Genomic DNA, 26,813 nt, shown 5'->3' with positions numbered 1-26,813 from the left:
CCTTTGAACTTTCTTACCTTCACCAAATTTCCATATTTTAATTTGTAGCTTATAATACAAATTTTGTAGGCAATAATGCATATTCCTATTGATGGTAGGCTAAAATCAGATTGGATATTGGTATATCTCCATATTTGTTTAGTTTGGTGAATACAAATATGGATATTCATTGAATGTAAAAATTCACATCCATATTTGCTTTAAATAGATAAAGATACAAATTGAATACCTGAAATATGGATATAAGTTGGATAATGAAACTTTATAGCCACATAATAAAGATATTGTTAAATGGATGATAAATTAAGTTAATAGCATGTTAATGTGGACATTAACATGCTATATAAAATTAAATAGGATTATAAATGAATTGGGTATTCAGAAATAGATCAAAAAGTCATCTATCTATATCTACATTCATTTTTTTTATGGATATAGATATAGATATGAATACTAGTCGGATGTTCAAATTTCTATTTATATCTGGATGAATTTAAATATAAAAATGGATCTACATGGATATTATCTGATCCACTTTCACCCCTAACTGATGGAAATTTATAAGCTTATGTAATAGCAATATATGCTCTCTTAATTATACAGATGCCAAGACAAGCCACACTATAGTTCCAACTTCCCACCCATGCAAACTACCCGTATTTTCTTTTCTTTTTTTTTTTCAATTTTGAGCCTTTTTCTATATGAAGTACCATCATGTTCTTTTTTTTTTGGTATAGGTGGATGGTCACATGACTCTGATGTGGATACAACCTAAAGGTCAGAAAGCAACAAATCCTATAGGGCCCGGAGGCACGTCTCTTTCAATCGCTATGTCCAGTTTCTAGTATGCTCAGCAACATAAGAAGCAACCCAGTTTGCCATACTATTCACCTCCTGGAAGACATGCCGGACCGAAACCATGCAAACTCTCAGAGGGATGTCCAGATGTCATGGAGAAGCGGATGGACCTCCAGCTATCTTGTACTATATCAGATCTAGCCGATAATGGCCGTCGAATCACCCTCTATGCAGATGCTCTCCATCTGCAGCTCTTGTCTAGTATAGATAATGTCCATCCAGATGACTTGAAGCTCTACTTCCATGATAGAGGGCTCAAAAAGATACGATCTCTCTACTGCCAGTAGCTTGGCATCTAGCTTTCGGATGACAAACCAACCCCACTCCTATCATCTCTAACACTGCGATCAAAATTGATCTTGACAAATCCTGAGGGTGGGGGCTCCTAGAAAATGAAGATAACTCTCTGGTTCACTACAGGAGCAGCATGGGAGTATGAGGACTTGGGAGTATCAGAGGACAGGCCAACAACATCAAAATGATGGTACTCCCCGACCAGACTCATAGCTCTTTCCCGCATCCAGTGTGCAGGCACCACTTCGGTATTAAAGATCGGATTGTTCTTAGATAGTCAGATTTGATAAGTGACATATGCCATCCTCCCCTCAGATATAGGTTGGCCCTCCAGTCATTTTTCAATGAATCGCATCTAGGAAGGGGTCCAGCCAGGGGCTGCTGCTCGCCTCCTACGGTTGGGCCCCTATCCTCCTCCAAATCAATCTCTCTCTCGAACAATGCAGGATGACGTGCTCCATCGACTCCTCCAAACCATAGTTCGGATCAAAAAATGAAAGATCTAACCCTTATTTTTAAGTAATATGTGTGTCGGAAGTTGGTTTCAAGTAACCTTCCAAATAAAAAGCCTTATCCTAGGATGAGCAGCCACCCTCCAGATCCATGTAGTCTTGATCCTCCTATGTGGCACCACCCTACACATCTTGGAGAGATTTCTTATGGAGGTCTTGAGGCAGCAAGAATGGCCCTACACCCTCATATTAATCCTGAGTCCAATGGACAGACATCGAGATGGCAAGAATCCGATCAGCAAGCAGACCACCAAATAGTTGGTAATGTCCTATGTTCTCCAGTCTTACCATCGGTAGCTAACAGATCACGGACCTATAGATGGTTGTCCATCTCCATACTAACAAAGATCGACCATCTGAAGAGAGGTAGGCTAAAAATCCAAGCATCCTAGCTTACATCAACTGATGTCCCATCTCTAATCAACTATCTGATCTAGGCCAGCATCGTAGGGGCACGAGTATAAATCTCACTCATGATGAAGGACCATCCACATACAGTCTATATTTAGGACCCCTTACTCTACTCCCCATATCGAGTCCTTATCATCCTACTCCACAAGCAGTCGGGTTGGGGAAGAAATATGGCTGTATGTTTGACAATCATAGCCTCCCTTCTTTTTAAGAGAGATTGAATCCTAAGGCCCCCATCCCTCACAAATTGGCAGACCACTTCTCAGGATATCAGATAGAGTCCTCGACCATCGTGCCTTGAGCCCCATAAAAAATTTTGAAAAAGCTACTCCAACCTTCTGAGATAAGAGCCTGGCACCACTATGTTCACCAAAAGATAGATCGAAATGGAGCTTAGGATCGATCCGACTAAGGTCATCGTACCTATCATGGAAAAGGTATTAGCTTGCCAGCTATCGAGATGATCCTACACCTGCTATTCTATGGACATGCAGTCAGTCCTTTGAAGATGTTGACCTCTGATGAGAACCCCTAGATCGATCAGGGTCCCGATCTACTATTAGATCCCCAGTTTGTTCTAAATCACCTGTTTCACCTAGAATTTATCTTCAAGCTGAAGATCACCTGAAGTACTGCCATGTTCTTTTCGCTGAGATGCCTTATATGGACCTCTTTTTTTTATAAAATATACCTCCCACTACAACAACAGAGACTATCAGTGATAAAAATTTTGATGACAAAATAACTTTCATCAACAAAAGTATGTATTTGGTGACTAAAATTAGCACTCATCATGCCACTAAACTTAGCAATTTTTTTGTGACAAAATTTATTTTTGTCATAAAATTATGTTAGTAATTATTTGGTGCCAATTCCCACCATGTGGAGAAATTTTTTTTATGATATTGTTTACTATACTATGACAAAATTCAACATCACTAATAATTCATAAATTTTTTGACGAAATATCTTATATTATTAAATATTTATATTTTTGATGACTTGAATTTTATGTCATCTTTTTTTTTTCTTTTTCAAAAGTAAGAAGTTATCTATGACTGCTTCTTTTGACAAAAATTATAGTGTCGTCAAATATCTGACATCAATTCCCACCATATAAAGAAAATTTTATTTATGATGATATTTACTATATCATGACAAACTTTAGCATCACTAATAATTAGTATATTTCTTGATGAAATACCTGAGGTCACTAAGCATCTATATTTTTTGTGACTTGAATTTTGTATCAACTTTTTTATTATATTTTTAAAAATTAGAATTTATCTATAAGTACTTCTCATGACAAAAGTAATAGCATCAGAAACTATTTGATGCCAATTCCCACCTTATGGAGGAAATTTTATTTTGTCACACTATTGACTATATCATGAAAAATGTCATCATCACTAACAATTCTTATATTTCGTGATGAAATATCTTAGATCACTAAACATATATATTTTATTCTTATATTTCATGATGAAATATCTTAGATCACTAAACATATATATTTTTAGTGACTTGAATTTCATGTCACCTATTTTATTTTACTTTCAAATATTAGAAGTTATCTATAACCACTTCTTTTGACAAAATTAATAGCACCACCAAATATCTGGCACTAATTCCCACCATATAGAGGGATTTTTTTTTTTGTAATGATATTTACTATATCATGATAAAATTTGGTACCACTAATAATTAGTATATTTCATGATGAAGTACCTTAGGTCACTAACCATCTATATTTTTAGTGACTTAAATTTCACGTCATCTTATTTGATTTATTTTGAAAAGTTAGAACTTATTTACAACTGCTTCTCATGATACAAATACTAGTGTTACCAAATATTTGACACCAATTGCGACCATATGGAGGGAATTTACTTGCGACGCTATTTATTATATCATGATGAAATTTAATATCTTGAATAATTCATAAAGTTTGTGATAAAATATCTTGGATCACTAAACATTTATATTTTTAGTGACTTAAAGTTCATGTCACATATCCTTGTTTTATTTTCAAAAGTTAGAACTTATTTGTAACTACTTTTCGCGACAATAGTACTAGCATCACTAAATATCTGATGCTAATTCTCACTATATGGAGGGAATTATTTGGTAATGCTATTTACTATATCATGATAAAATTTAGCATCACTAATAATTTGTAAATGCATGACCAAATACCCTGGGTCATTAAACATCCATGTTTTTAGTGACTTAAATTTTACGTCACCTATCTCATGTCATTTTAAAAAAAATTAGAATGTATCTGTAATGACTTCTCATGACCAAAATAATAGCATCATCAAATATTTGGCACCAATTTTCATTATATTGAGGAAATTTTTTAGTAACGATACTTATTACATTATGATAAAATTTAGTGTCATTAATAATTCATAAATTTTATGATGGAATATTTTGGGTCACTAAAAATTAGAACTTATTCTATAACTATTTTTTATGACAAAAATAATAGCATCGATAAATATCTAGCATCAATTTCTATTAGGGATGCAAATGCATTGGGTCAGATCAGGTCATGAGTGATCCAGACCTAACTTGGTTCTTTGATCAGATCCTAACATTGGACCTAAACCCAACCTAATACTTGATCAGATGCAAATTGGTTAGGTACAGTAAATAGTGCAGGGTGGATCAGGCTAGGTAGACAAAACAGGTCAGTTCAGGTAAAGTACTCATCATATAAATATTCTAAAATAATTATGATTTTGAAAAGAGAGATTTAGATTAAGATTATATCAAATTGGATTTGAGATGAGGCACACTATTACTTGCACTCGATCCAAACCTACTTTAAGTACGTTATCAAGAACACATCCATCTTGAGGTTTAAATTGATCAGGTCTGATATTTGATGGCCAAACTAGTCAATATTAAATTTGGTGATCTTATTGATATTTAAGCTGCATTATTATTAATCTTGTTCTTATTTGATGAAGGAATTGAGTAGATGAACTAATTCAGTCTTCAAATTAGTTCAAACCAAAACTTACAAATCAAAAACTAATTGGTCTTCAAATTAAATTCAAATATCTAGACCAAAAGATTACCCAATAAAGATGCAAAATTAATTTAATTTTATACAAAAAAATGAGATAATTTTAAGTTTCCAAACATTCAAAAGTGTATATTATTCTACAACCCTTCAATTAGGAGTGCAATCAAGTCGAGTCAAGTAGTCAGAAGCTCGAGCTCAACTCAATTCAAAGTATTCAAGCTCAAAACTTGATTTGAGATTGATCGAACCTCAATATATAAGTTTATTACATTCAATCAAAAAAGTAAGTACTCAAAATCAACACAACTCTATTTGACTCGAATATCAACTAAGTCATATTCGAGTTTGGGTTTGAACTATGATTATAATTAAAAAAATATGGTTAGAATAAAACATAAAAGGTATAAAGTATTAAAAATAAATATATTTATCTAAGCTCACGAGCCTTTGAGCCGGTATTAAAATTAATAATTAAATCTATACCTGAGTTAAGTTCAATCAAGTGAATTCCAAAATCTAAAATTTGTGCTAGACCTTTCCACCATGAATGCCAAATCTCACAATGTGTTTTTTTTGGTTCTTAGAATCTTAAACGTGGCATGATTTGTTAATTTATTTCATATATTTTTTATCTAGATCTCCCATCCTTTAGGATTCTAAAATGCTTGATTTTCTTTCAAGAGATGCCTTGTAGGAAGAAGTAAAAATCCCCACACATCCACCTATCTTCCTAATAAAGTGCCATGCTAGAATCTAAATTTTTTCATATGAAAATCCCACATTTCCACCCTAAAGGGACTTTCCTCCTATAACTCCCATGCCTCCAATATTTTTTAAAATAAAAATCCCATCCTTCCGCTTCAAAATATATTTTATTGCTTTCTTTTCAGGTAGACTCAGCACTCTATGATAATCAAAAATATTTTTTATTCTCCACAAATATATTTCTATTTGTAGATCTTCCTCTCCCTAGGACTCCCAAAATGCCCAAAACAAAGCCTCCACACTCCCTATCCTCCTCCTAAACAAAGTCTCATGCCTAAAACTAGGTTAGACATTAATCCTTTTAGGCATGTAATAAGGGGCGTGTAGCAGGATGGGGCGTGAGATAATCAGCGTGTAAGGAGGGATGTGCATCGACTGAAAATTCACGCTCCACATGGGGCGTTAACCCCTCTTAAATTGAGAGAAAGGTGGCACCACAATTTTGTTAGGATTGGACTCCTTGATGTCAACATTTGACACAACCCACTCTCCCAATTCTTTTGAAAATGAAAAATGCACATGGAATATTTATTTTCCCTATAAATATATATTTCCATGTGTCGATCCCCCTCTCTCTAGGACTCTCAAAAATATCCAAAAAAGTCTCCATGCTACCTATTCATCCTTTTCCTAAACAAACACTCACCTCCATGCTACCTAACTATCCTTTTTTAAAACAAAATCTCCACGCTTAAAACAAATCTCATGCCCAAAAATCATCTTCCTAAATAAATCTATATTAAATGTATGCCCTAGAAGCCAGATTGACTAATACATGTACACATTCTAGGGGTATAACTTCGTAATTAAAATTTTAAAATAAATAAAATTAGGATTATTTTTCATTCATGTTGTGTTTAAATTATGTCTATGAATCGTTCGAGTAATTAACAGATGATGATACGTATTCTCAAGAGTTGAGAATTTGAGACATATGCTATTAGTGGTTAATTCTTAAATACTCTCGATCGATAGATCGTCACGAGGATGGTGACTGATCCGGATAGATCGATGCACGGATCATTTTTTTTGTGGGTAGATGAGTCTCGAGTTGACAGTATAGAGATACTGGAGCGAGAGTGCAGATACTTGATAAAGATCAAGGGTATTGAGAGTGACCAACACGAGAAGTCACTAAAAGGACAGCGTGTATATCGGGTAGGCAGCATGTGTATATTTCAAAATATTTTTGAATGCAGCGGAAAACAAATAGGTTAAACCCTTTAACCCCACATACTTAAGATCAAATCTAATCCTACCCAAGCTCAGGAGAAAAATAAATATATAATCTAAATTTTCAAAATAAGTATGAGATCGCATCTCAATGCCTTAGTGTGGATAGATATTCACCACTACCGATGATCACGGATTTATAGATGCTCGAGCCGCACACGTGTCCAACCTCTATGGATATCCATCGGGATCAATCTCAAACTATACTTCTCATAGTTGATTCTTCTTCTTCAAGTAGAATCTCAGCCTTAGAACTCAGATCTACTTCTTGATCTAGACTGCGAGATCAACTTCTTGATCTAGACTGCGAGATCAACTTCTTGATCTATAGCCTTCTTCTTCTCTTTGTTCTTCGCTGTAGATGGATAGCACCTCTACTCTTGGTGTGTGGAAAGTGGGACGCCCAACTTTTGGATGTGGAAGAGAAGAGAGGGAGGAGGGGAGGCATGGAGAAGGGAGAGGGAGACTTTTGGTTTTATAAAATTCTATCTTCTTTGAAACCTTAGAGACATTCTCTTTATATAAATACTATCCTGACTCATAATAAGAATCCAATTATCTTAAAAAGGTACATTCTTATCTCATAAGAATTTTCTATCTTTTTAATCTGATTTATTTTCAATAAAATTAGATATAATTGGCAAATAATCAGCCCCTTTAGATAGGTAGAAAGGGCGCCCATGGAATATAATTCAGGTAGTTGGGGTGCTAACTCTTGGCACCCCTCATTAGGATTTTGATCAAGAGAGGGGGCGTGGCCCCTCTCTCTCTCTCTTCCATGCCATACCACATAAGAGGGGCCGGCTCCTCTTTCAATAACCTGGGATTTGGTGCCCCATTTCCTACCAAAATTGAAGGAAGGCGCTACCCATTCTTCCCTTTTATTTCATACACCACTTAGAGATAATTAGGAGATAATGAAGAGATAATGTTAGGATAATTATGCCAACTAATTGAGTTAATCTAATCCTTTTGAGCTCTCAATTAAGAGCCCAATTAAAACTTAAATGGATTTAGGTTAGGTTTCAGGCTATAGACTCGATCAAATTGAAATCTCGAGAAGAATTAAGTTTAATCATGTACTAGCATGGTTCTCATAAACCTAATAGGATTTTAATAAACTCTAATCTAATTAGAACTTTATAAGTCCAATTGGCAAATTTGAGATGAAATCCTTTAATGTGTGACCCCATAGGTTTCATTCTATCTGGTAGTGAGAGATATTATGATCTCCATCACAATATCATTGAAACTCTTTTCGGTGGATTAGAATAATTTCAATTCTACCCTTCGAGGATCATCGATCATCAAGATGACGCCCGATGAGTCTCACAATCCACCAATAATATCTAGCAGTATGTAGTGGCAACTCAGTAGAATAAAAGTACGAACCTCTAGGTATAGTTATCGTATGATTCAGTCCTTCTGTTATAAGTTCCGACTTGACGGAGGTCATGGAGAACTCATCAAACCCCATCATCAGTTATATGCTAGATTGACTTGACTTGAGTTCATTTGTGAATCCTTTGAAAATTCTTTTCCAGTATTCATATTTACTTTGATAAAAAACTTTCTGAATTTAATCTCACAAATCACATAGGACTTCTTCTTTTCTACCAAGGTCGATAGATTTTATCTAGATACATCCTACTCCAAACAGCGAATCTGAACCTACTGAAGCCAACATACATAGTAAGGATTTGAATGGCTAGGGACCAAGAGAACATACAGTCAAACCCAGTAGCCTCGCTGCGAATAACCAATGACACCACAGGTCATAGGACCACTCATACCACTGTAGTATCGAGAAGATCACTAATGAGTGAATAGACATCCATGTGGTTCTCGTGTTGGTCATGCTCAGTGCAAGTTATTCTCTAACAACCATCTGCACCCTCACCCCAGTATCCCTACACCACTGACCCAAGATTCATCTGTCCATAAGGGAGGTGAGCCATACATCGATCTCAAATGGATTGATCACTATCCTCTGTGATGATTTTTTGATCGAAAGTATTTAGAAATTAATCACTAATTAATATATGTCTCAAATTCTTAATACTTTAAGAATATACAAAAATTATCTTTATTAATTTCTAGGATAAATCATGGACATATAAATATGATTGAAATGAAAAGGTCCTTTATTGATGATAAAAAGATTACAAGTTTAAGCCTTAGAATTACATAATGTGTCAGCCAACAATTGACTTTTAGGACATAAATCTAACAAGCTCCCACTTGACCTAAAGCCAATTGACCATATACCTAAGACCCATCTTCTCAAGGTGAGCTTCTATCTTCTATTGACTGAGAGGCTTGGTCAGCGGATCTGTCACGTTCAGCATGGAGTCGACTCTCTGCATCTCGACAAACTTTTTCTCGAGACATTCGCATATGATATGAAATCGCCGCTCTATATGCTTGGACTTCTGATGAGACCTGAGCTCCTTAACAAGGGCTGTGGTATCGTTGTTGTCGCAGTGCAGTGCAATGGCATCTGATGGCATCACACCCAGTTCTGCAACGAACTTCTTGAACCAAAAGGCTTTCTTAGCTATTTCAAAGGTGGCAATGTACTCGGCTTCGATGATCGAATCTGTAATAATTGGCTGCTTGAAACTCTTCCAGCTAACCGCACTACCATTACATAAGAAGATACACTCCGATGTAGACTTTCTATCATCGACATTAGTCATAAAGTTTGAATCGATATATCCCTCAACTTTCAGCTCCGATCCTCCATCAAAGATCAATATTAAATCTTTAGTCCTTCTCAAGTACTTAGAGATATTTTTAACAACAATCCAATGTTCTTCATCTAGATTCGTTTGATATCTGCTCATGATACTCACAGCAAGTGCTATATTAGGAAGAGTCCTATGCATTTTATGAGATTGTGTCTTGAAATCCATGGCTATAGTAGGTGAATGATGGAAATTTTTTTTTATAAAATTTTATATAAATTCAAGTCGATTGAATCTGACATATGACAGACAGATGAATTTGATGAGTTATCCTTGACCTATGTCTTGTTAGGACTCACGATAAAAGAATCAAACTATATGGTAACTGCACCTAGAGGTTTAATATTTTATTCTGCTGGATTGTCACTACATACTACTGGTGTCACTGGTGGATCGTGCAACTCGTCGAGCATCATCTTGATGATCGATGACCTTTGATGGGTAGAGTTAGAATCGTTCTAACATATCGAAAAGAGTTTCGATGATATTATGATGGAGATCACAGTATATTTCACTATCAGATAGAATAAAACTTATAGAGTTACATACAAATGAGATCTTTATTCGATCAGATAGTTGATTAGCAATTATGAATTACTATTAGGTCTAATTATCAATATGATTGATGATTGATCCAGTGAAAGAGTTGTAATAAATCAATTCGCTAAGAGTTAATGAGTTGTAGGAGGATTAATTTGCAATTGGATTTTAATAGGGCTCAATTTGATTGAGAAATGGAGTTAGAATCAAATCTAATTGAATTAGATTCAATTAGATTAGATTTAGATTTGATTAGATCAAGCCGTATTAGATTATGAGATAACTTAAGTATCCAAGAAATCAGTCCCTAGTTTTATGGGGTTTAACCTAACTAATTTCTTAATTGGATTAGGGCTTAATTGGATTTCTAACTAGACTAGGATCTAATTAGTTAATTGGTTATAACTAATTTCTATGTTAGTTAGGATTGGTCCAAGAATTAATTAGAGATTAAACCAAGATTCAAGAAAGTCCTAGTTGGATTAGGACTTCATCTAGATCTTGGCCGTCCACCCCATGAACCCCATCATACCATGCCATAAGGCCACCCCTTTTCTCTTTATGCACCTCTTAGTTTTTTGTGCAAAATATTTCATGCTAAAGGTAGATGATGCCTCCCTTTCTCAATGCCAAAGATAGATGAGGAAAGTTCAAATTTGATTTGAACTTGATTCCTTATCAAGATGAGGTTTGACCTCATCCAACATCTTGGACACTACCTACCATAAAACCCTTTCTTTTGTGTGACAAAACATGGGAGTTTAATCATGGAAACATATGGGTGGCGTGAGAGAAAAATAAGAGAGGTGTCACACCTTTCTTTCGGCATGAAAAAAAAAAGGAAGGGTCTCCTATTAGGCGTGACGTCTTCCTAGGGTTTTCTAAGGTTTCTTCCTATTGTATGTTGTGAGATTTTGGGAAGAGAGAAAAAAAAGAGAGGATTTTTTAGATTTTAATCTTTTCCTTCATCTTCCTCCTATTCATCTTAAGAGATCTGAGAGAGTCTAAGAGATTTGAAGAAGAAATCAGAATCAACCATCAACAGATAACTTTTGTAAGGAAGCTAGCACCTCGATGAAGTCAGGAGTCTCTGATCGGACCGAGAACTATGTGTGGATATCCGTAAAGATCGGATGCATATGCGGCTCGATGAGAATCTCATCGGATTACTATGATCATCAGTAGTGGAGATCATCGACCCACACAAAGGTATCGAGATCTGATATTAGATTTTTGATTTTATTTAAATCTGATTTTTCAGCATTTTAAAAGTATGTGATCGATCCTATTACATGTAGATTAGATCTACTTCATGCATGTTAGATAGATTAAATTATTTAACCTAGATCATATTTTATTCTGCTGCATTCAGATCTTTAAAAGTTAAAAATCTATATGCTCTGATTTCTGTATGTATAATCTCGAATGTGCGACATCTTTCAAATAGTATCAGAGCCACAGGTTGTCGTTCACATATATTTTTAAGATCTAAAAATTAGATCTTTAGATTTGAAATCAGATTGAATAAGATCTAAAATTTTTGGTTAAAGTTCAAGATCGTTCTGATAGAAGTTTGTTCTAGAATGATCGTTGAATATTATTTGATAATGAGTTAACTAGAAATTTTAGATCTGAATTTTTATGATGTATAAGATTAATGTTTGAATTTCATATGATGCATAAGATGTATTTTATGATAGGATCATGTTTAGATCTATCTTGCATGAGATGTAATTAGATTAGATCTAAATTACATGTTTATGATTTGATTTTTAGTTGATATATGAGATGTATGTTAGATCTAAATTATATGAGATGTATGATTAGATCTAAAATCAGATTTAATATTTAGATTTGATCTAAAAATTAGATTTAATAATTAGATTAGATCTAATTTAAAACATGTAATGATGATTCTGTTTATACATAAAATGTATGATATTTTTGTTCTATTATGCATATATGATATATGTAGATGTAGATTGATTTCTTGTAGCCTAGTATTTTTTGAGAATCATAGTAACAGTCGTTCTGCTATAGAAGATTATGTGGAAGGCATGCCTGTACGAATCAAAAAGAAGAACCACGAAAAGAAAAAAAATTATTTTTATGCAAAACCTAGATCCGAAACCATTTAGGATCTTAATATGAATCAAAATTTTATGTAATTGTGTATGAGATGTAAAATTAGATATTTAGATATGAAATAGTTTCGACATTTAAACTAAATCTAATTTCATAATGTACTGAATTAAGATCTGAAATTAAGAATTAAAGATCTAAAATTAAAATAATTGGATTTTATGTGGTTCATTGATACATATAGTGGTCGCACCAAATCGCTACATCCTTTAATTTGTAGGGTGTATCGTGAACTCAAATTGAAAATGGTTGTGATTGTAATTCATAGTGGAGAATCAAGCCAACTCAATCTTAAATTGATGGATCAATTTGGTGTCTAAGGTAAGAACATAGATGGTGGTTATTTAATTAGGACCGTTGCCATAAACAGTGAGGAGCCTCCCACACATCTTATCTTATCTGACCATTTTGGAGATCAATTTTGATTTTATGGTGCTTAAGGTTGAGTTTACTTCAATTTGCATTGCACCATGGGACCAATTTGGTGAGACCAAATCAAGATCTCTTTAGTAGATCTAATTTAATTATGGATCTACATGAGATGTAGTAAACAATCAAACCTATGAGACCTAAATTAAAACCTCTCCAATAATATTAAGTCGAAGGGATTTTTCACCATTGTAGAATATCGTGTCCTCTCTGATGTTGATTGTTCTCGACTGGATATAGTAGTTCAATTGCATTAGGAGGAAAGCATCCACTTTATTTGTAGTGGGATGGAGAGAAGGTTGGGCCCAAGATCTATCAGATGAGGATCCAATGACGGCTTCACTCGTGCTTAGTGGTGGGTCTAACTTAACTAAGAAATGAGGTCAAGATCTGTCAGATGAGATCTCAAGACTTAGAGATCGAGTCTGCTGTAATTTACTTGAGAAGTATTGGATAAGAGTTGTCCACCTATTGATTGATACATTTATCAAGATCTATTATGTGAGGTGGTGTGTCAATCCGTGGGACCGTAGTATCCATTAGGATCCCTAACTCACGAAGGAGTTTTCAGTTTCTAATACGAAGGGTGTTAAGATCCAAAGAAATAGTGAGAGCTAAGTTTATTTTTAAAATAAATCTTCTAAAATAAATGAAAATCAATTACAAAAGTCTAACTAAAAATTTTTTCTCTCTGTAGAAAATTGTCTGCCTCTAATAGTTTAGTCCACATCTTAAAAATCAACCAATTGTTGGGATCCAACTAAGGATTTGCTAAGGAACTTGAAAAGTGTTTTGAGTTTCGAGAAACTAGGTTGTGTCTTAAACCAGAAAATACCTATAGAGATCATGAAGAGTTCAAGAGATATATCTTTAGAAGGTATGTCAGATCTGCTCGTGATCAAGACTAACCTAATGATTTTTTCTACTACTAGTTGGGTAATAGACTCTAGTTTTAGTGTACACTTATGCACTTCAATGCAGAGTTTTAAGAAATATAGAAGGTTGAGGCTGAGAGAGATGCCCTACAAGTAGGCAATGGAGCAAGAGTTATTGCTATGGTCAAAGAACCTGTCCTCTTCGACTACCATCTGATTTTTATTTAGAATTAAGAGACTGTTACTGTATACTTAATGCGAGCAAAAATTTGATTTTCTTTTCATACTTAGCATAAGACGATTATGAAATTAGTTTCAATAAGGACCATTGCACTATTTATTTTGAAAATAAAATGATTGCACGTGATTACTTAATCAATAGTCTTTACCATTGGCATGTTGATGCAGATGAATCAGTTAATTTATCCAAGTAAATTGTGAGTGCTATTGAATCTAAGAGATCTAGAGATGAGGTTAATTTGAAATACATGTGGCATCTTAGGCTAGGTCATATCGGAGAAGAAATGATTAACAGACTAATGAATGATGGTCTTTTAGACTCGTTCTTGGATGAGTCATTTCTAGTATGAGAATCCTGTCTTTAGAAAAAAATGACCAAGCTTTTTTTGGTAGGACACGGGGAAAGGACCATTGACGTACTGACTTTGATACATACTGATGTGTGCAGCCCATTTGATATGTCAGTCAGAGGAGGTTATCTCTACTTTATCATCTTTATCGATGATTTTTTATGATACAGATACATATTTCTTATGAAATACAAATATGAAGCCTTTGAAAAGTTCAAAGAATTCAAATCTGAGGTAGAGAAGTAAATTGAGAAATTACTTAAGGTTCTTTGATCAGATCGAGAAGAAAAATACCGCAGTAGAGAATTTTTTGGCTATCTCAAAAAAAATGACATAGTCTCTTAATGGACTCCATCTAGAATGCCTCAGAGCAACAGAGTTTCAGAATGGAGAAATTGGATTCTATTGGATATGGTTTGATCCATGATGACCTTTATCGATCTTTCTTTATTTTTTTGAGGACATGCTTTAATGACAATCAATTACTTAATTAATAGAGTTTTCTCTAAATCCGTTCCTACCATATCATATGAGATATGGCATGGTAAGAAGCCGAATTTTGGTTATCTCAGAAATTGAAGATGTTTGGCTTATATTAAATGATGACAACAGGCGGTCAAGTTAGAGGCTAGGTCTATGAGAGCTCATTTTATAGGATATCCAAAAAAATTTTTGAGATACTATTTTTATCTTTCAGAGAATCACAATATGATTTTGATCCGACATGCTAAATTTTTGAAAAAAGATTTTATCGAGGATGGAGGTTGTGGGAGAAAAATTCAGCTCGAAGAAAGTATCTCTGAAGAGCAATGAGTCATAGAATCTGTGAAATCCATTCCACCTCATAGATCAATTAGGATCATTCGTCCTCCTGAAAGATACATAGATATGCTGAAAGAGGATGTAGAGAAAATGTTCCTCATGGGTGATATGGACCATATTGATGATCTTAAAATCTATGACGAGATGATGTTAGACATCGACTCTAAAAAATGATTGGAAGCAATGAGGTCAGAGATTGACTTAATACATACCAATTAGATTTGGATCTTAGTAGATCCGCCCACAGAAATAGTTTCTATTGGATGTAAATAGATCTTTAAGAGAACGATAGATTTGGATGGAAAAGTGGAGACCTTTAAAGCAAGGCTTGTGATTAAAGATTATAGTTAGCATGAAGGCATTAACTGTTAGAAGACCTTTTTGCCAATTGTCATGTTGAAGTCCATTTGAATACTGCTTGTTGTTGCAGTAGCTCATGACTATGAGATATGGCAGATAGATGTAAAAACTATTTTTCTAAATGGATATATTGAGGAAAAGTTTTATATAGAGCAGCATTTGGGTTTCACGTTCAGTGATGGAGATCTCAAAGTCTGCAAGCTGCAAAGGTCTATTTATGGACTAAAGCAAGTATCTTAGAGTTAGAATACTCGATTCAATGATGCAATCAAATCATTTGATTTCATCAAGAACGAGAAGAAACTATATATATTCAAGAAGGTTAGTGGAAGGGCTGTCACATTGCTCGTATTGTATGTGGATGATATCTTTCTAATTGAAAATGATATTCCCATGATGACTTCTGTGAAAGTTTAATTATCCAAAGAGTTCTCTATGAAAGATCTTGGAGAAGCATCATATATTTTAGAAATAAAGGTCTATAGAGATAGATCTAAAAGGATGCTAGGTTTGTCACAATAATTGTATATAAAGAAAGTGCTGAAGCGGTTCAGTATGAAAAACTCTAATAGGGATATATTATCCTTCAGATATGGAGTTCATCTCTCCAAAAAGATGTGTCTTAGCACACCTGAAAAAATTTAGCCTATGTGTAAGATCCCTTATGCTTCTGCTATAGGGAGCCTCATATACGTTATACTATATACTCGACTTGATATTGCTTTTGCTGTGAGTGTCACAAGTAGATATCAGTTGAATCTAGATGAAGAACATTGGATTGCTGTGAAGAATATTCTTAAGTATTTAAGAAGAACTAAGGATCTCTTCTTAAACTTTAGAAGAGGAGACTTGCGGCTACAGGGATACGTAGACTTAGACTTTATGTCTGATATTGATGATAGAAAATCTATATCAGATTTTGTATTCCTGTATAATAGTGGTGTGATTAGTTGGAAGAGTTTCAAACAATCGATTATTGCAGATTTCACCATAGAGACAGAGTACTCATCGCATCGGAGGCTGCTAAGGAAGGATTCTGGTTCAAAGTTCATTGCGGAGTTGAGTGTGATGCCATCAGATGCCGTTTCACTCTTCTATGACAACAATGGTATCCTAGCACTTTCTAAAGAATCGAGATCTCATCAAAAGTCTAAGTACATCGAGCTACGATTCTATCTCATTCGTGAATACCTCAAGAAGAAGTTTATCGAAGTGCAGAGAGCCACTCCATAGAGAATGTGGCTGACTTGCTGACCAAGCCACTGAGCCAATAGAGGACTGAAGCTCACCTTAAGAAGATGGAGCTTAGATTCATAACCAATTGACTTTAGGTCAAGTGAGAGTTTGTTAGATGTATGTTCTAGAAATCACATTGGTTGACACATGTACACAATTTAGGAGCATAATTTTATAATTGAAATTTTAAAATAAATAAAATTTAGGTTATTTTCTATTCATGTTGTGTTTAAATTATATCCATAAATCATCTGAGTAATTAATATATGATGACACATATTTTCAAAAATTGAGAATTTGAGATACGTATCATTAGTAGTTAATTTCTAAATACTTTTGATCGATAGATCGTCATGAGGACGGTAACTGATCTGGATAGATCGGTGCATAAATTGCTTCCTTTTATGGGTAGACGAGTCTCGATTCGATAATATGGGGATACTAGAGCGAGAGTGTAGGTGCTTGATAGAGATCAAAGATACTGAGCATGACCAACATGAGAAGTCACTAGGATGGCTATCCACTCGTCGGTGACTTACTCAAAGTTGCGGTGGTGTAGATAGTTCTTTAACTTATGGTACCTCGACTGTTCATAGTGGGGTTGCTATAGTTTGATAATATCAATACTTGATTATTTAGCCATTCGAAATCTTAAGATGTATGTTGGCTTCAGTAGATCCATTGAAGGAATAGAGTGTGCGTCAAGATGAGATCTGTCGATCCTGATAGATAGGGAGAGATCGTATGCAGTTCATGAGACTGAGTCCTGAAATTCATAGCTATAATGGGTGAATGATGGAAAAGAGTTTCTATATGGTTTTATATGGACTCGAGTCGATTGAACCTGACATATAATGGACGAACATATTTGATGAGTTATCTTTGACTCGCATCTTGTTGGGACTCACGACAGAAGAACTGAACTATATGGTAACTGCATTTAGAGGTTCAATATTCTATTCTACTGAGTTGCAAACTACTAGATATTACTGATGGATCGTGAGACTCATCGAGCATCATCTTGATGATCGATGATCCTTGATGGATAGAGTTGGAATCATTCCAACCCATGGAAAGGAGTTTTAATGATATTATGATGGAGATCACAATATATCTTACTACAAGACAAAATAAAATCTATGGAGTCATATACAAAAGTTATCTTTATCCGATCAGATGGTTGATTAGTGATTATAAATCATTATTGGATCTAATTATCAATATAATTGATGATTGATCCAGTGTAAGAGTTGCAATAAATCAATTCGCTAAGAGTTAGTGAGTTGTAGGAGGATTAATTTGTAATTGGATTGCAATAGGGCTCAATTTGATTGAGTGATGGGGTTATAATCAAATCTAATTAAATTGAATTCAATTTGATTTGATTTGAATTTGATTGGATCAAGCCCTATTGGATTATGAGATAATCCAATTATCTAAGAAATCAATTTCTAGTTAGATGGGGTTTAACCTAACTAATTTTTTAATTGGATTAGGACCTAATTGAATTTCTAATTAAGCTAGGAGCTAATTAGTTAATTGGTTATAACTAATTTCTAAGTTAGTTAGGATTGATCCAAAAATTGGTTAGAGATTAAACCAAGATTCAAGAAAGTCTTAGTTAGATTAGGACTTATCAGATCTTGGCTGCCCACCCCATGAACCCCATCATGCCACGCCATAAGGCCGCCCCTTTTCTCTTCACGTGCCTCTTAGTTTTTTGCATGAAATATATCACGCTAAAGGCAGATGATGCCTCCCTTTCTCAACATCAAAGATGGATAAAGAAAGTTCAAAATTGATTTGAACTTGATTCCTTATCAAGATGAGATTTGATCTCATCCAACATCTTGGACGCCACCTACCATAAAACCCTTTCTTTTGTGTGACAAAACATGGGAGTTTTATCATGGAAACATATAGGTGGCATGAGAGAAAAATAAGAGAGGTATCGTACCTTTCTTTTGGCATGAAAAAAAATAAGAGAGGGTCTCCTCTTGGGCATGAGGTCTTCCTAGGGTTTTCTAGGATTTCTTCCTATTGTATGGTGTGGAATTTTGGGAAGAGAGAAAAGAAAAGAGAAAAGGTTCTTTAGATTTTAATCTTCCCTTCATCTTCTTCTTATTTCTCTTAAGAGATCTGAGAGAGTCTGAGAGATCTGAAGAAGAAATCAAAATCAACCATCAAGCAACGACTTCTTCAAGGGAGCTAGCACCCCGATGAAGTCAGGAGTCTCTGATTGGATCGAAGACTTCGTATGGATATCCTTAGAGGCCGAACGCATGTACAACTCGATGAGAATCTCATCGTATTACCACGATCATCAGCAGTAGAGATCATCGACCCATGCAAAGGTATCAAGATTTGATCTTAGATTTTTTGATTTTATTTAAATATGATTTTTTAGCATCTTAAAAATATGTGATCAATCTTATTGCATGTAGACTAGATCTACTTCATGCATGTTAGATAGATTAAATGATTTAATCTAAATCAGATTTTATTCTGCTATATTCAGATTTTTAAAAGTTAAAAATCTACATGCTCTGATTTCTGCGTGCATGATCCCAGGTGTGCAACATCCTTCAATCCACACACCCAAAATAACTCTCAGGCCCAAAACAACTCCCAACAAGTCGCATCCTTTTTTTTTTCACATAGATTTCTATGATACCTGAGAAATATTTTTTTGGTTCCCTATAAATATGTTTCCGTACCTAGATCTCTCACTAGGACTATCAAAATGTCCAAAATGTAGGATCCATATCTCTTACAAAATTCCCATGCTTCCAACCATATTCTCTGCCAAAATCTCTGCCCTCCCATTGCTTTTCCTCACCAAAATCCACCATCAAACCTTCAAGATCTCTTCCAAGCTGGAAGCAATCCACCATGAAGCCTTCAAGATCTTGGCATCTACCTCCTAGCCTTCATCCCCAAAAATTTCTTTCCCTTGCTATCTAGGTACTCTATCTTTTCTCTTTTTTTTTGATATTTTCTTTTCATGCATGTAATGCTTGCTTTTTTATAAGATAGCATGTTTCATATGTTTTAATTAAACTATAAAATAATGTCATCATGAAGTCATCAATATAGTTTGTTCTTACAGTCATAACTCCTTTACTTGTTTATCTGAGCATTTTATTCAAGATAAACAAGTTGTCATAGAGTTCTATCAAAAATTCAATATGTTGATACTCCATAAAGCAAATATTTTAAGATTTTTTAAAAAGATATAAATATAATACTTTGAAATATTTTAATATTTTAAGAAGCATAATATTTTGGAAGAAGCACTTCAACACTACCCTCCAGGATTTCTAGAGAAAATTTGAAAGATCTCTGTATGATGTGGAATGTTGACAAATTCAAGGTAAGGTTCTTCAAACTAAAATTTTTTAATACTGATTTTGTTATTTTGATACTAAGACATGTGAACTAATAAATTTATATATTTTATGAAAGAAAAATATGCAAAAAATGAAGAAAATCAAAAGAAGTTGACTATTTTACATAATAAAGGATTAAGGGCATTTATGCCACTCCATTATGAGAATGTAAGTATCATAATTTTTTTTTGAATAACATAAAAAGGAACTCTAGTATTTCTTTCAATAAATATATATTTCAAAATTTTCAAGCTAATCTTTGCTTGTTATAGTTTTAATTATATAGCGTGGTAAAGATACCGATAAGGAGATGACTAGAATTGAGCTCTTCCATCATACTCGATATAAAAAAGACAAGGGATGGGTATGTAAGGAAGCTGAAGAGGCTTATGTAAAAAAATATTATGTTTTATAAAATAAGTTTTGCATTATCTTACTTGAGATGTTAAACTGATAATTGCCTTTTGTTTCAAAATAAAATGAGAGAGCTGCAATCTCAACCAACACTAAAGGGTAAGGCTTCTATGAGTTCTGATGAAATATATGATCATGTTCTTGGAACAAGATCAGGATATGTTAAAGATCTTGGGGATGGTCCAAAACCAACTATTTCTTTGACCAGCAAAAGGACTTTAAAGTTGGAGAAGGCTCTTTAGAGGACTCGGGAGGAACCTGATAGGGTTCAAAATAAGCTAAAAGAGGAGATAAACTTACCAATCCAAACTAGATGATGTCATGACACAGATGTCTGCTGCATTAGCTCGTCATGATATAGTATGATCATATACTTGCATCTATGGCACTTAATGCATCTACTCCACATGCCTCTCCCAGTTTATGGTAAAACATAAGGAACATATTATTTTCAAACTATTTTAACTCAATAAATTTTCTTCTATAAGAAAAAAATTAGTATCTTTTTATCCAACTCTTATACTACAATTCTCCAACTACTTTTTATATTTTGTATGTAGATTGATGATGATAATTGTGGCTCTTATGGTTTTGGCATTTTTGGAGATTCTTCAAATTCAGCTCGAGTGATGTTATCATTTTTATTTATAATTTGACACTATGTATGGAATGTTATCTCTTTTTTTATGAAAAAATGGATGTCATGAATATTTACGAGCTTTATTGATATGAAAAATGAATATTTGTTTGCAAATAAAATTTAATTCATCAAAAATTTTATTAATATTTTGGTACTTAAAATTTTTTATCATTATTTTTAATAATTAAATTTAATATTTTTATGATGAATTTTAATTTAAAAAATTTAATAATTTATGATGAAATTTGATGCATCATAATTATTATTATACTGAATGACAAAAATTTATTGTCATGACATGTTTCTTATAAATATAGTATGTACATGATAATTTTTTTTATCACTAAATTCAACATTTAGCGACCTACTTTGACTCATCACAAATCACTATAATATTTCATGACAAAAAATTTTTTATCACCTTATAAACATAAAAAATAATATTTTAGTGCTGAATTTTATTCGTTACCAAATTCAATAATTTATGATGAAATATCACTCGTCACAAAATATTAAAACCTTCAATGACGAAATATTTTTATCATGAAATCTAAGCTACTGTATCATATAACTTCATAAGAGGCCCATTATAGAATTTTTAGGTGATGATGGTGTATTCTTTGATGACGAAATGTTTAAACTTTTTGTGATGAATAATTTTATCATAAGAATATAATATCTTTAATAATAAATATTTTTATATCACTAGAAATTAACCTTCACTGACGAAAGATATACCATAGTGTGACAAAATTTTTAATTTCTTATGATGGAACATATCATCACCAAATATTGTATCATTTGGTGACATATATAGTTACATTATAGTTACTGTATATTTGGTGTCAAAATATTGCTATTGTCATCTTATACTTTTAGTGACACACTTTTAATGATAAGCATTATGACGATTTATTTTCGGCACCAAAACTATTTTATGATGAAATTATTTTTTTTATGATAACTATGTTTACGTCATTAGTAATTAATTTTTGGTGATGATAAATAGATCATATTGTGACAAAATTTTTAATATCTTATGACAGAATAAATCATCAGTAAATATTATAGCATATGATGACAAATATAATTTCATCATAATTAATATATATTTGATAATGAAATATTATTTTTGTCACATTACACCTTTAGCGATGCACTTTTCATGATGAGTGATGTGATGATTTTTTTCATCACTAAATTTTTTTATGATGAAATTAAATTTTTAGATGATGATTATTTTTGTCAAGAATTTCATTTTTTGTTGTAGTATCCATTAATTTATCTTATTATTATTATTATTATTATTATTATTATTATTATTATTTTTTTTTTTTTTTTGGGGTATAGAACGAATGTAACTTTTGTTTGACAGAGGCACAGAAACTCACCTATAAAACAATACAGAATGAACACATTAACTAAATTTGGGAGTATATGCATTGGATAATTATTATTAAAAACATCATGAATTAGTTCCTCGCGTAATAATAGCCCTCCCTACTTTCATCCTATATTCATTCCGCTCGTATGTGATGCTAACCATGCGCCTAGCTTTATCGTACATATTGCACGACGTAGAGCAGTCCATGCCCAAGTAGCCACCACATTGTTTATATCTGAAACGAAGGTTTCTCTATAAATCTTTTTCCCCTGATCAGGTTAGGTCAAGCTGAGTCCATAGAAAAAATTTTAGATCTGATAGATCATTTAGATTAGGTTAGGGTCAAGTAAGACCTAAACCAAAGTCAAAACTTTTGAGTTTGGATAGACCATTTAGATCGGATTTGCCATTTGAGTCAAAATAGAATAATTGATAAGTAAATCTAAAATTACTAAAAAAAAACTAAAAGGAGACAACTTGAACTTGACTTTTAATTAAAAAAATATTTTTAATTTCATCCAAATGATTTATCATGGTTAAGTTTATAAAATACAATTTTTTCAAAAATATATGGTGGCATGCATGATTGCGTTAATATAAGAATCTACTAAAAATAATAAAAATAGGAGAATAAATGAGCATTGCAGTAGTTGAGAGAGAGAAGAGAGGAATTAATTTAAATGATAATTCAATTAATAAATTGAGAAAGATATTTAAAGTGAAGAAGAAGAATGTTTGTATGACTTGGGTTTTTGGATTGAGTTTGGGTTGGGTAAGATCCAATTTTTGTTGACTAAAATTAGATCTTGATGATAAATTGGTTGGATCAGATTAGATCAAGTTGAAAAATACAAGACCCTAGACTGACCCGGAGTTTAGCAGGGTCCCTTTTTTGAATCCGACCCATGGATCTTCAGACGTGGATCAGGTCACATCTAATCGCATGGGACCATGTTAGATTAGAGGTCGACTCAACCCATTTGCAGCCCTCTTGGGATGGAAAAAATGGGAATGAATGGGTAAAAGAAAGGAAACAAGGAGAAAGGAGAGAATTTGGGGTGGCTTGGTTGGCTGGTGGGAAGATGGAAAGAGAGAAAGGGGAAGGGAAGGGTGGAGCTCGCCGGCCTGGACCGGTTGGCATGGAGGAAAGAGAAGGAAAGAAGAAAAATTGGAAAGAGGAGGCGTGACATTGGCCGGCAATTAAGGAGGAAGGATAAAGTAAAAAAGAAGAGGATAAGATCAAAAGAAGGGAAGGGAGGCAAGAAGATACGGCAGAAAGGAGCGGGAGGAGAAATTATACTTACGCCCGGTATATTAGCTCGATGGGCGTCCTACAAGTATTACTTCATCTTGCATTATATCTACTTTAGCAAACAAGTAGAGTTGCACCTACGGGAAAAGCCAACTGTTCCCGTTTTAGGCTAATAGGACGCAACGCTTGAAGCTATAAATAATCCATTCCCATGGTTCTCTTCCACCAAAGACTAGAGCCCATTTCAAGAGAATTCAGAGTGTGAGGGGGTAGGGAGAGGCAATTAATGGGGACATCGAGCTTAGCCTTCTGCATGATCTGCGCCATGGCTCTTGCCATGGTCCCTATCAGCCATGCCCAAAACTCCCCGGAAGACTTCATCAATCTCCACAACGCTGCCCGTGCTGCAGTTGGCGTTGGGCCAGTGTCTTGGAATGATACCGTGGCGGCCTACGCACAGGACTACGCCGACAAGAGAAAAGCCGACTGCCAGCTCGTCCACTCCGACGGCACCTATGGCGAGAACATCTTCTGGGGTGGTGGCCCAGGATGGACGGCGACCGTTGCCGTGAACGACTGGGTCTCGGAGAGGCAGTACTATGACTACGCCAGCAACAGTTGTGCTGTAGGGCAGGTTTGTGGGCACTACACTCAGGTGGTATGGGCCAAATCGGTGCACATCGGTTGCTCTCGCGTGGCATGCGATAACGGCGATACCTTCATTACATGCAACTATGATCCCCCGGGCAACTACGTGGGGGAGCGCCCCTATCCTTAGTAAACTTGAGATGAATTGTAATTAATAAGATGAAATAAGGCTAGCTTGTGGTTTCTAAGTTCTGAAGTCTGCCATGAATTTGACATTTAGACGATAAAACGAGGCCTGTGATTTGTAATGCTTTTCTCTTGTTTAAGTGTTTGTTCTTTTGGATGGTTGATGATATGTTTGTGGAAATTATGATCTTTTTCTTCTTCTTCTTCTTCTTCTTTTTTTTTTGGTAACATTCTTCTTCTTCTTCTTTTGATATCATGTAATCTATTCAATCAGTGAGTTTGTAACTTTATTAGGTTACACACTCGTCCATTTATATTACTTTTCCATCACCCTGGCCAACTCTAGTGAGGTTGTGGTGATGGTGTGTCCTTTCTACCAGCACGCCGTTAATTTTGGAGCCTCACTGCTCGCATGTGAACCCCTTGTCCCCACCCCTACCGGCAATTGCGGCAATGTGTGATGGATTCAAATGTCCTCCATTTGATATCTAATTAACAGTATCATTTAGCTTCTTGTCTTGTTATAACAGCTATAACTTCTATTTTTGTATTAATAAACAGGAAGGTAATATAATGCTAATCTGAGGAATAATTGTGGAAATTTTGAATAACATAAATAGAGCACTATGTGCTTCCATAACACAAAAATGCTGGTAGCCATTTCACCAAGAAAGTTAAACAACTATTATATAACTCTCTGATTGGTTATGTGATTAGCAATTAATTAGTGCTATAAGTCAAGAATAACTGAATAAAATAACATATAAAATTAAACGGGTACAGCATGCAAAGATTTAACATGATTCATCCAAAATCCAGAATCTAAAAAGATGAATACATGAAGAGATCTTTCCAAGAAATTTAGCAGAGAAGAAGCGCATCACCGGAAGCCCATGTGGAGACCCAAAAAAATAATTTTCTTTTCTTCCTCTACTCTTCTCTCTCTCCCTCTCTCTTTTTTTACCTCATCTTTTCTTTCTCTTTTGCTCCCTTGCTTTTCTCTTTTATTTCCATTGGTGCTTACAGTTGTCTCTCTTTTTAATGTAGGGTCCAAGGATCGAATAGTGTCCTAGGCAGCTTATTTCGATCCTTTCACTTATAACCAAAAGATCATAGAGAGCCCTCGATCAACCATCTCTCAAATAACACCTCTTACCCCTAAGACAACAGCTTGCTAGTTCAACTCCTAGCTTGTGATGAGATGGGAGATCGATGCTCAAATCCACTCATCTCGCCACTTACTATTTTCTTCTGGAAACTCCTTGAGGAAACTACATTAACTGTGGCAAAAATTATCCCACACGGCGGCCTGTCTCCGATTGCACCATCCCGAGCATCACGTGTTGACCTTGTTACACATACCATCGAACTCCACACATAACCATGCATGCAATTGCCACACTTCTGGCCCTTTATGCCATGTGTTCCTTTCAAAACTGTAGGCTATGCATCTTTTGATACAGGGGAGAAGAATACTCTACTTCTTTTAGTGCTGTCACATATCACTATAAGCTGATTACATCATTTATAGGTACATAAAGAAAATTCTAGACTTAAATGCATCTATTCATATTCCAAGAACTACCGTCAAACTTCCCCAGAAATCTTATGCAGACTCCTATGATCAACTTGTCAAACATTAATTACAAGTTTAAATCCCAACCTTTCCCCCCTAAACTTGTTTCTCCAAGTGCCACAGCTCCAAGTTTCTTCTGCAACCTTTGAAAATATTCAACTTTGAGGGGATTTGTTAGGATGTCCACAACTTGCTCTTTTGAATTCACATAAACCGGCTTCACATCTCCAGCTCTAATATGCTCTTTTATAAAGTAAAACCTTGCATTAATATGCTTTGATCGTTCATGATTAATTGGATTCCTTGCCAAAACAATGGCTGATCTGTTATCAACACAAATCTGAGTTGAGTCCTCTTGCTTTAGTTGTAGTTGCTCAGGGAATTTCCTTAGCCAAATAGTATGACAAACATAAGAAGCTGCTGCAATATATTCTGTTTCACAGATTGACAATGCAACAACTGATTGCTTCATCACCAAGATAAAACACAAAACCAGTGATACTTTTTCTGTCATTGTAACTTCCAGCTCAATCACT

General features: G+C 34.4%; 1 protein-coding gene across 1 annotated transcript; it reads left to right on the top strand.

Annotated features, from left to right (window-relative positions):
* Positions 1 to 24,170: 24,170 nt before the first annotated feature.
* On the top strand, positions 24,171 to 24,874 carry LOC105031952 (pathogenesis-related protein 1-like). Its single transcript, XM_010906255.4, has one exon. The coding sequence runs from the start codon at positions 24,214 to 24,216 to the stop codon at positions 24,703 to 24,705; it is 492 nt and encodes a 163-aa protein (XP_010904557.1). The 5' UTR covers positions 24,171 to 24,213; the 3' UTR covers positions 24,706 to 24,874.
* The last annotated feature ends 1,939 nt before the right edge of the window (positions 24,875 to 26,813 follow it).

Source organism: Elaeis guineensis, chromosome 2 (genome assembly GCF_000442705.2).
Source record: "Elaeis guineensis isolate ETL-2024a chromosome 2, EG11, whole genome shotgun sequence".
In the NCBI taxonomy this organism is placed as follows: Eukaryota; Viridiplantae; Streptophyta; class Magnoliopsida; order Arecales; family Arecaceae; genus Elaeis; species Elaeis guineensis.
This window is presented reverse-complemented; position numbering and strand designations above follow the sequence as displayed.

What these genes read in the sequence shown, in the direction of transcription:
- LOC105031952 (XM_010906255.4), top strand. Translation starts at nt 24,214, where the DNA reads ATGGGGACATCGAGCTTAGCCTTCTGCATGATCTGCGCCATGGCTCTT.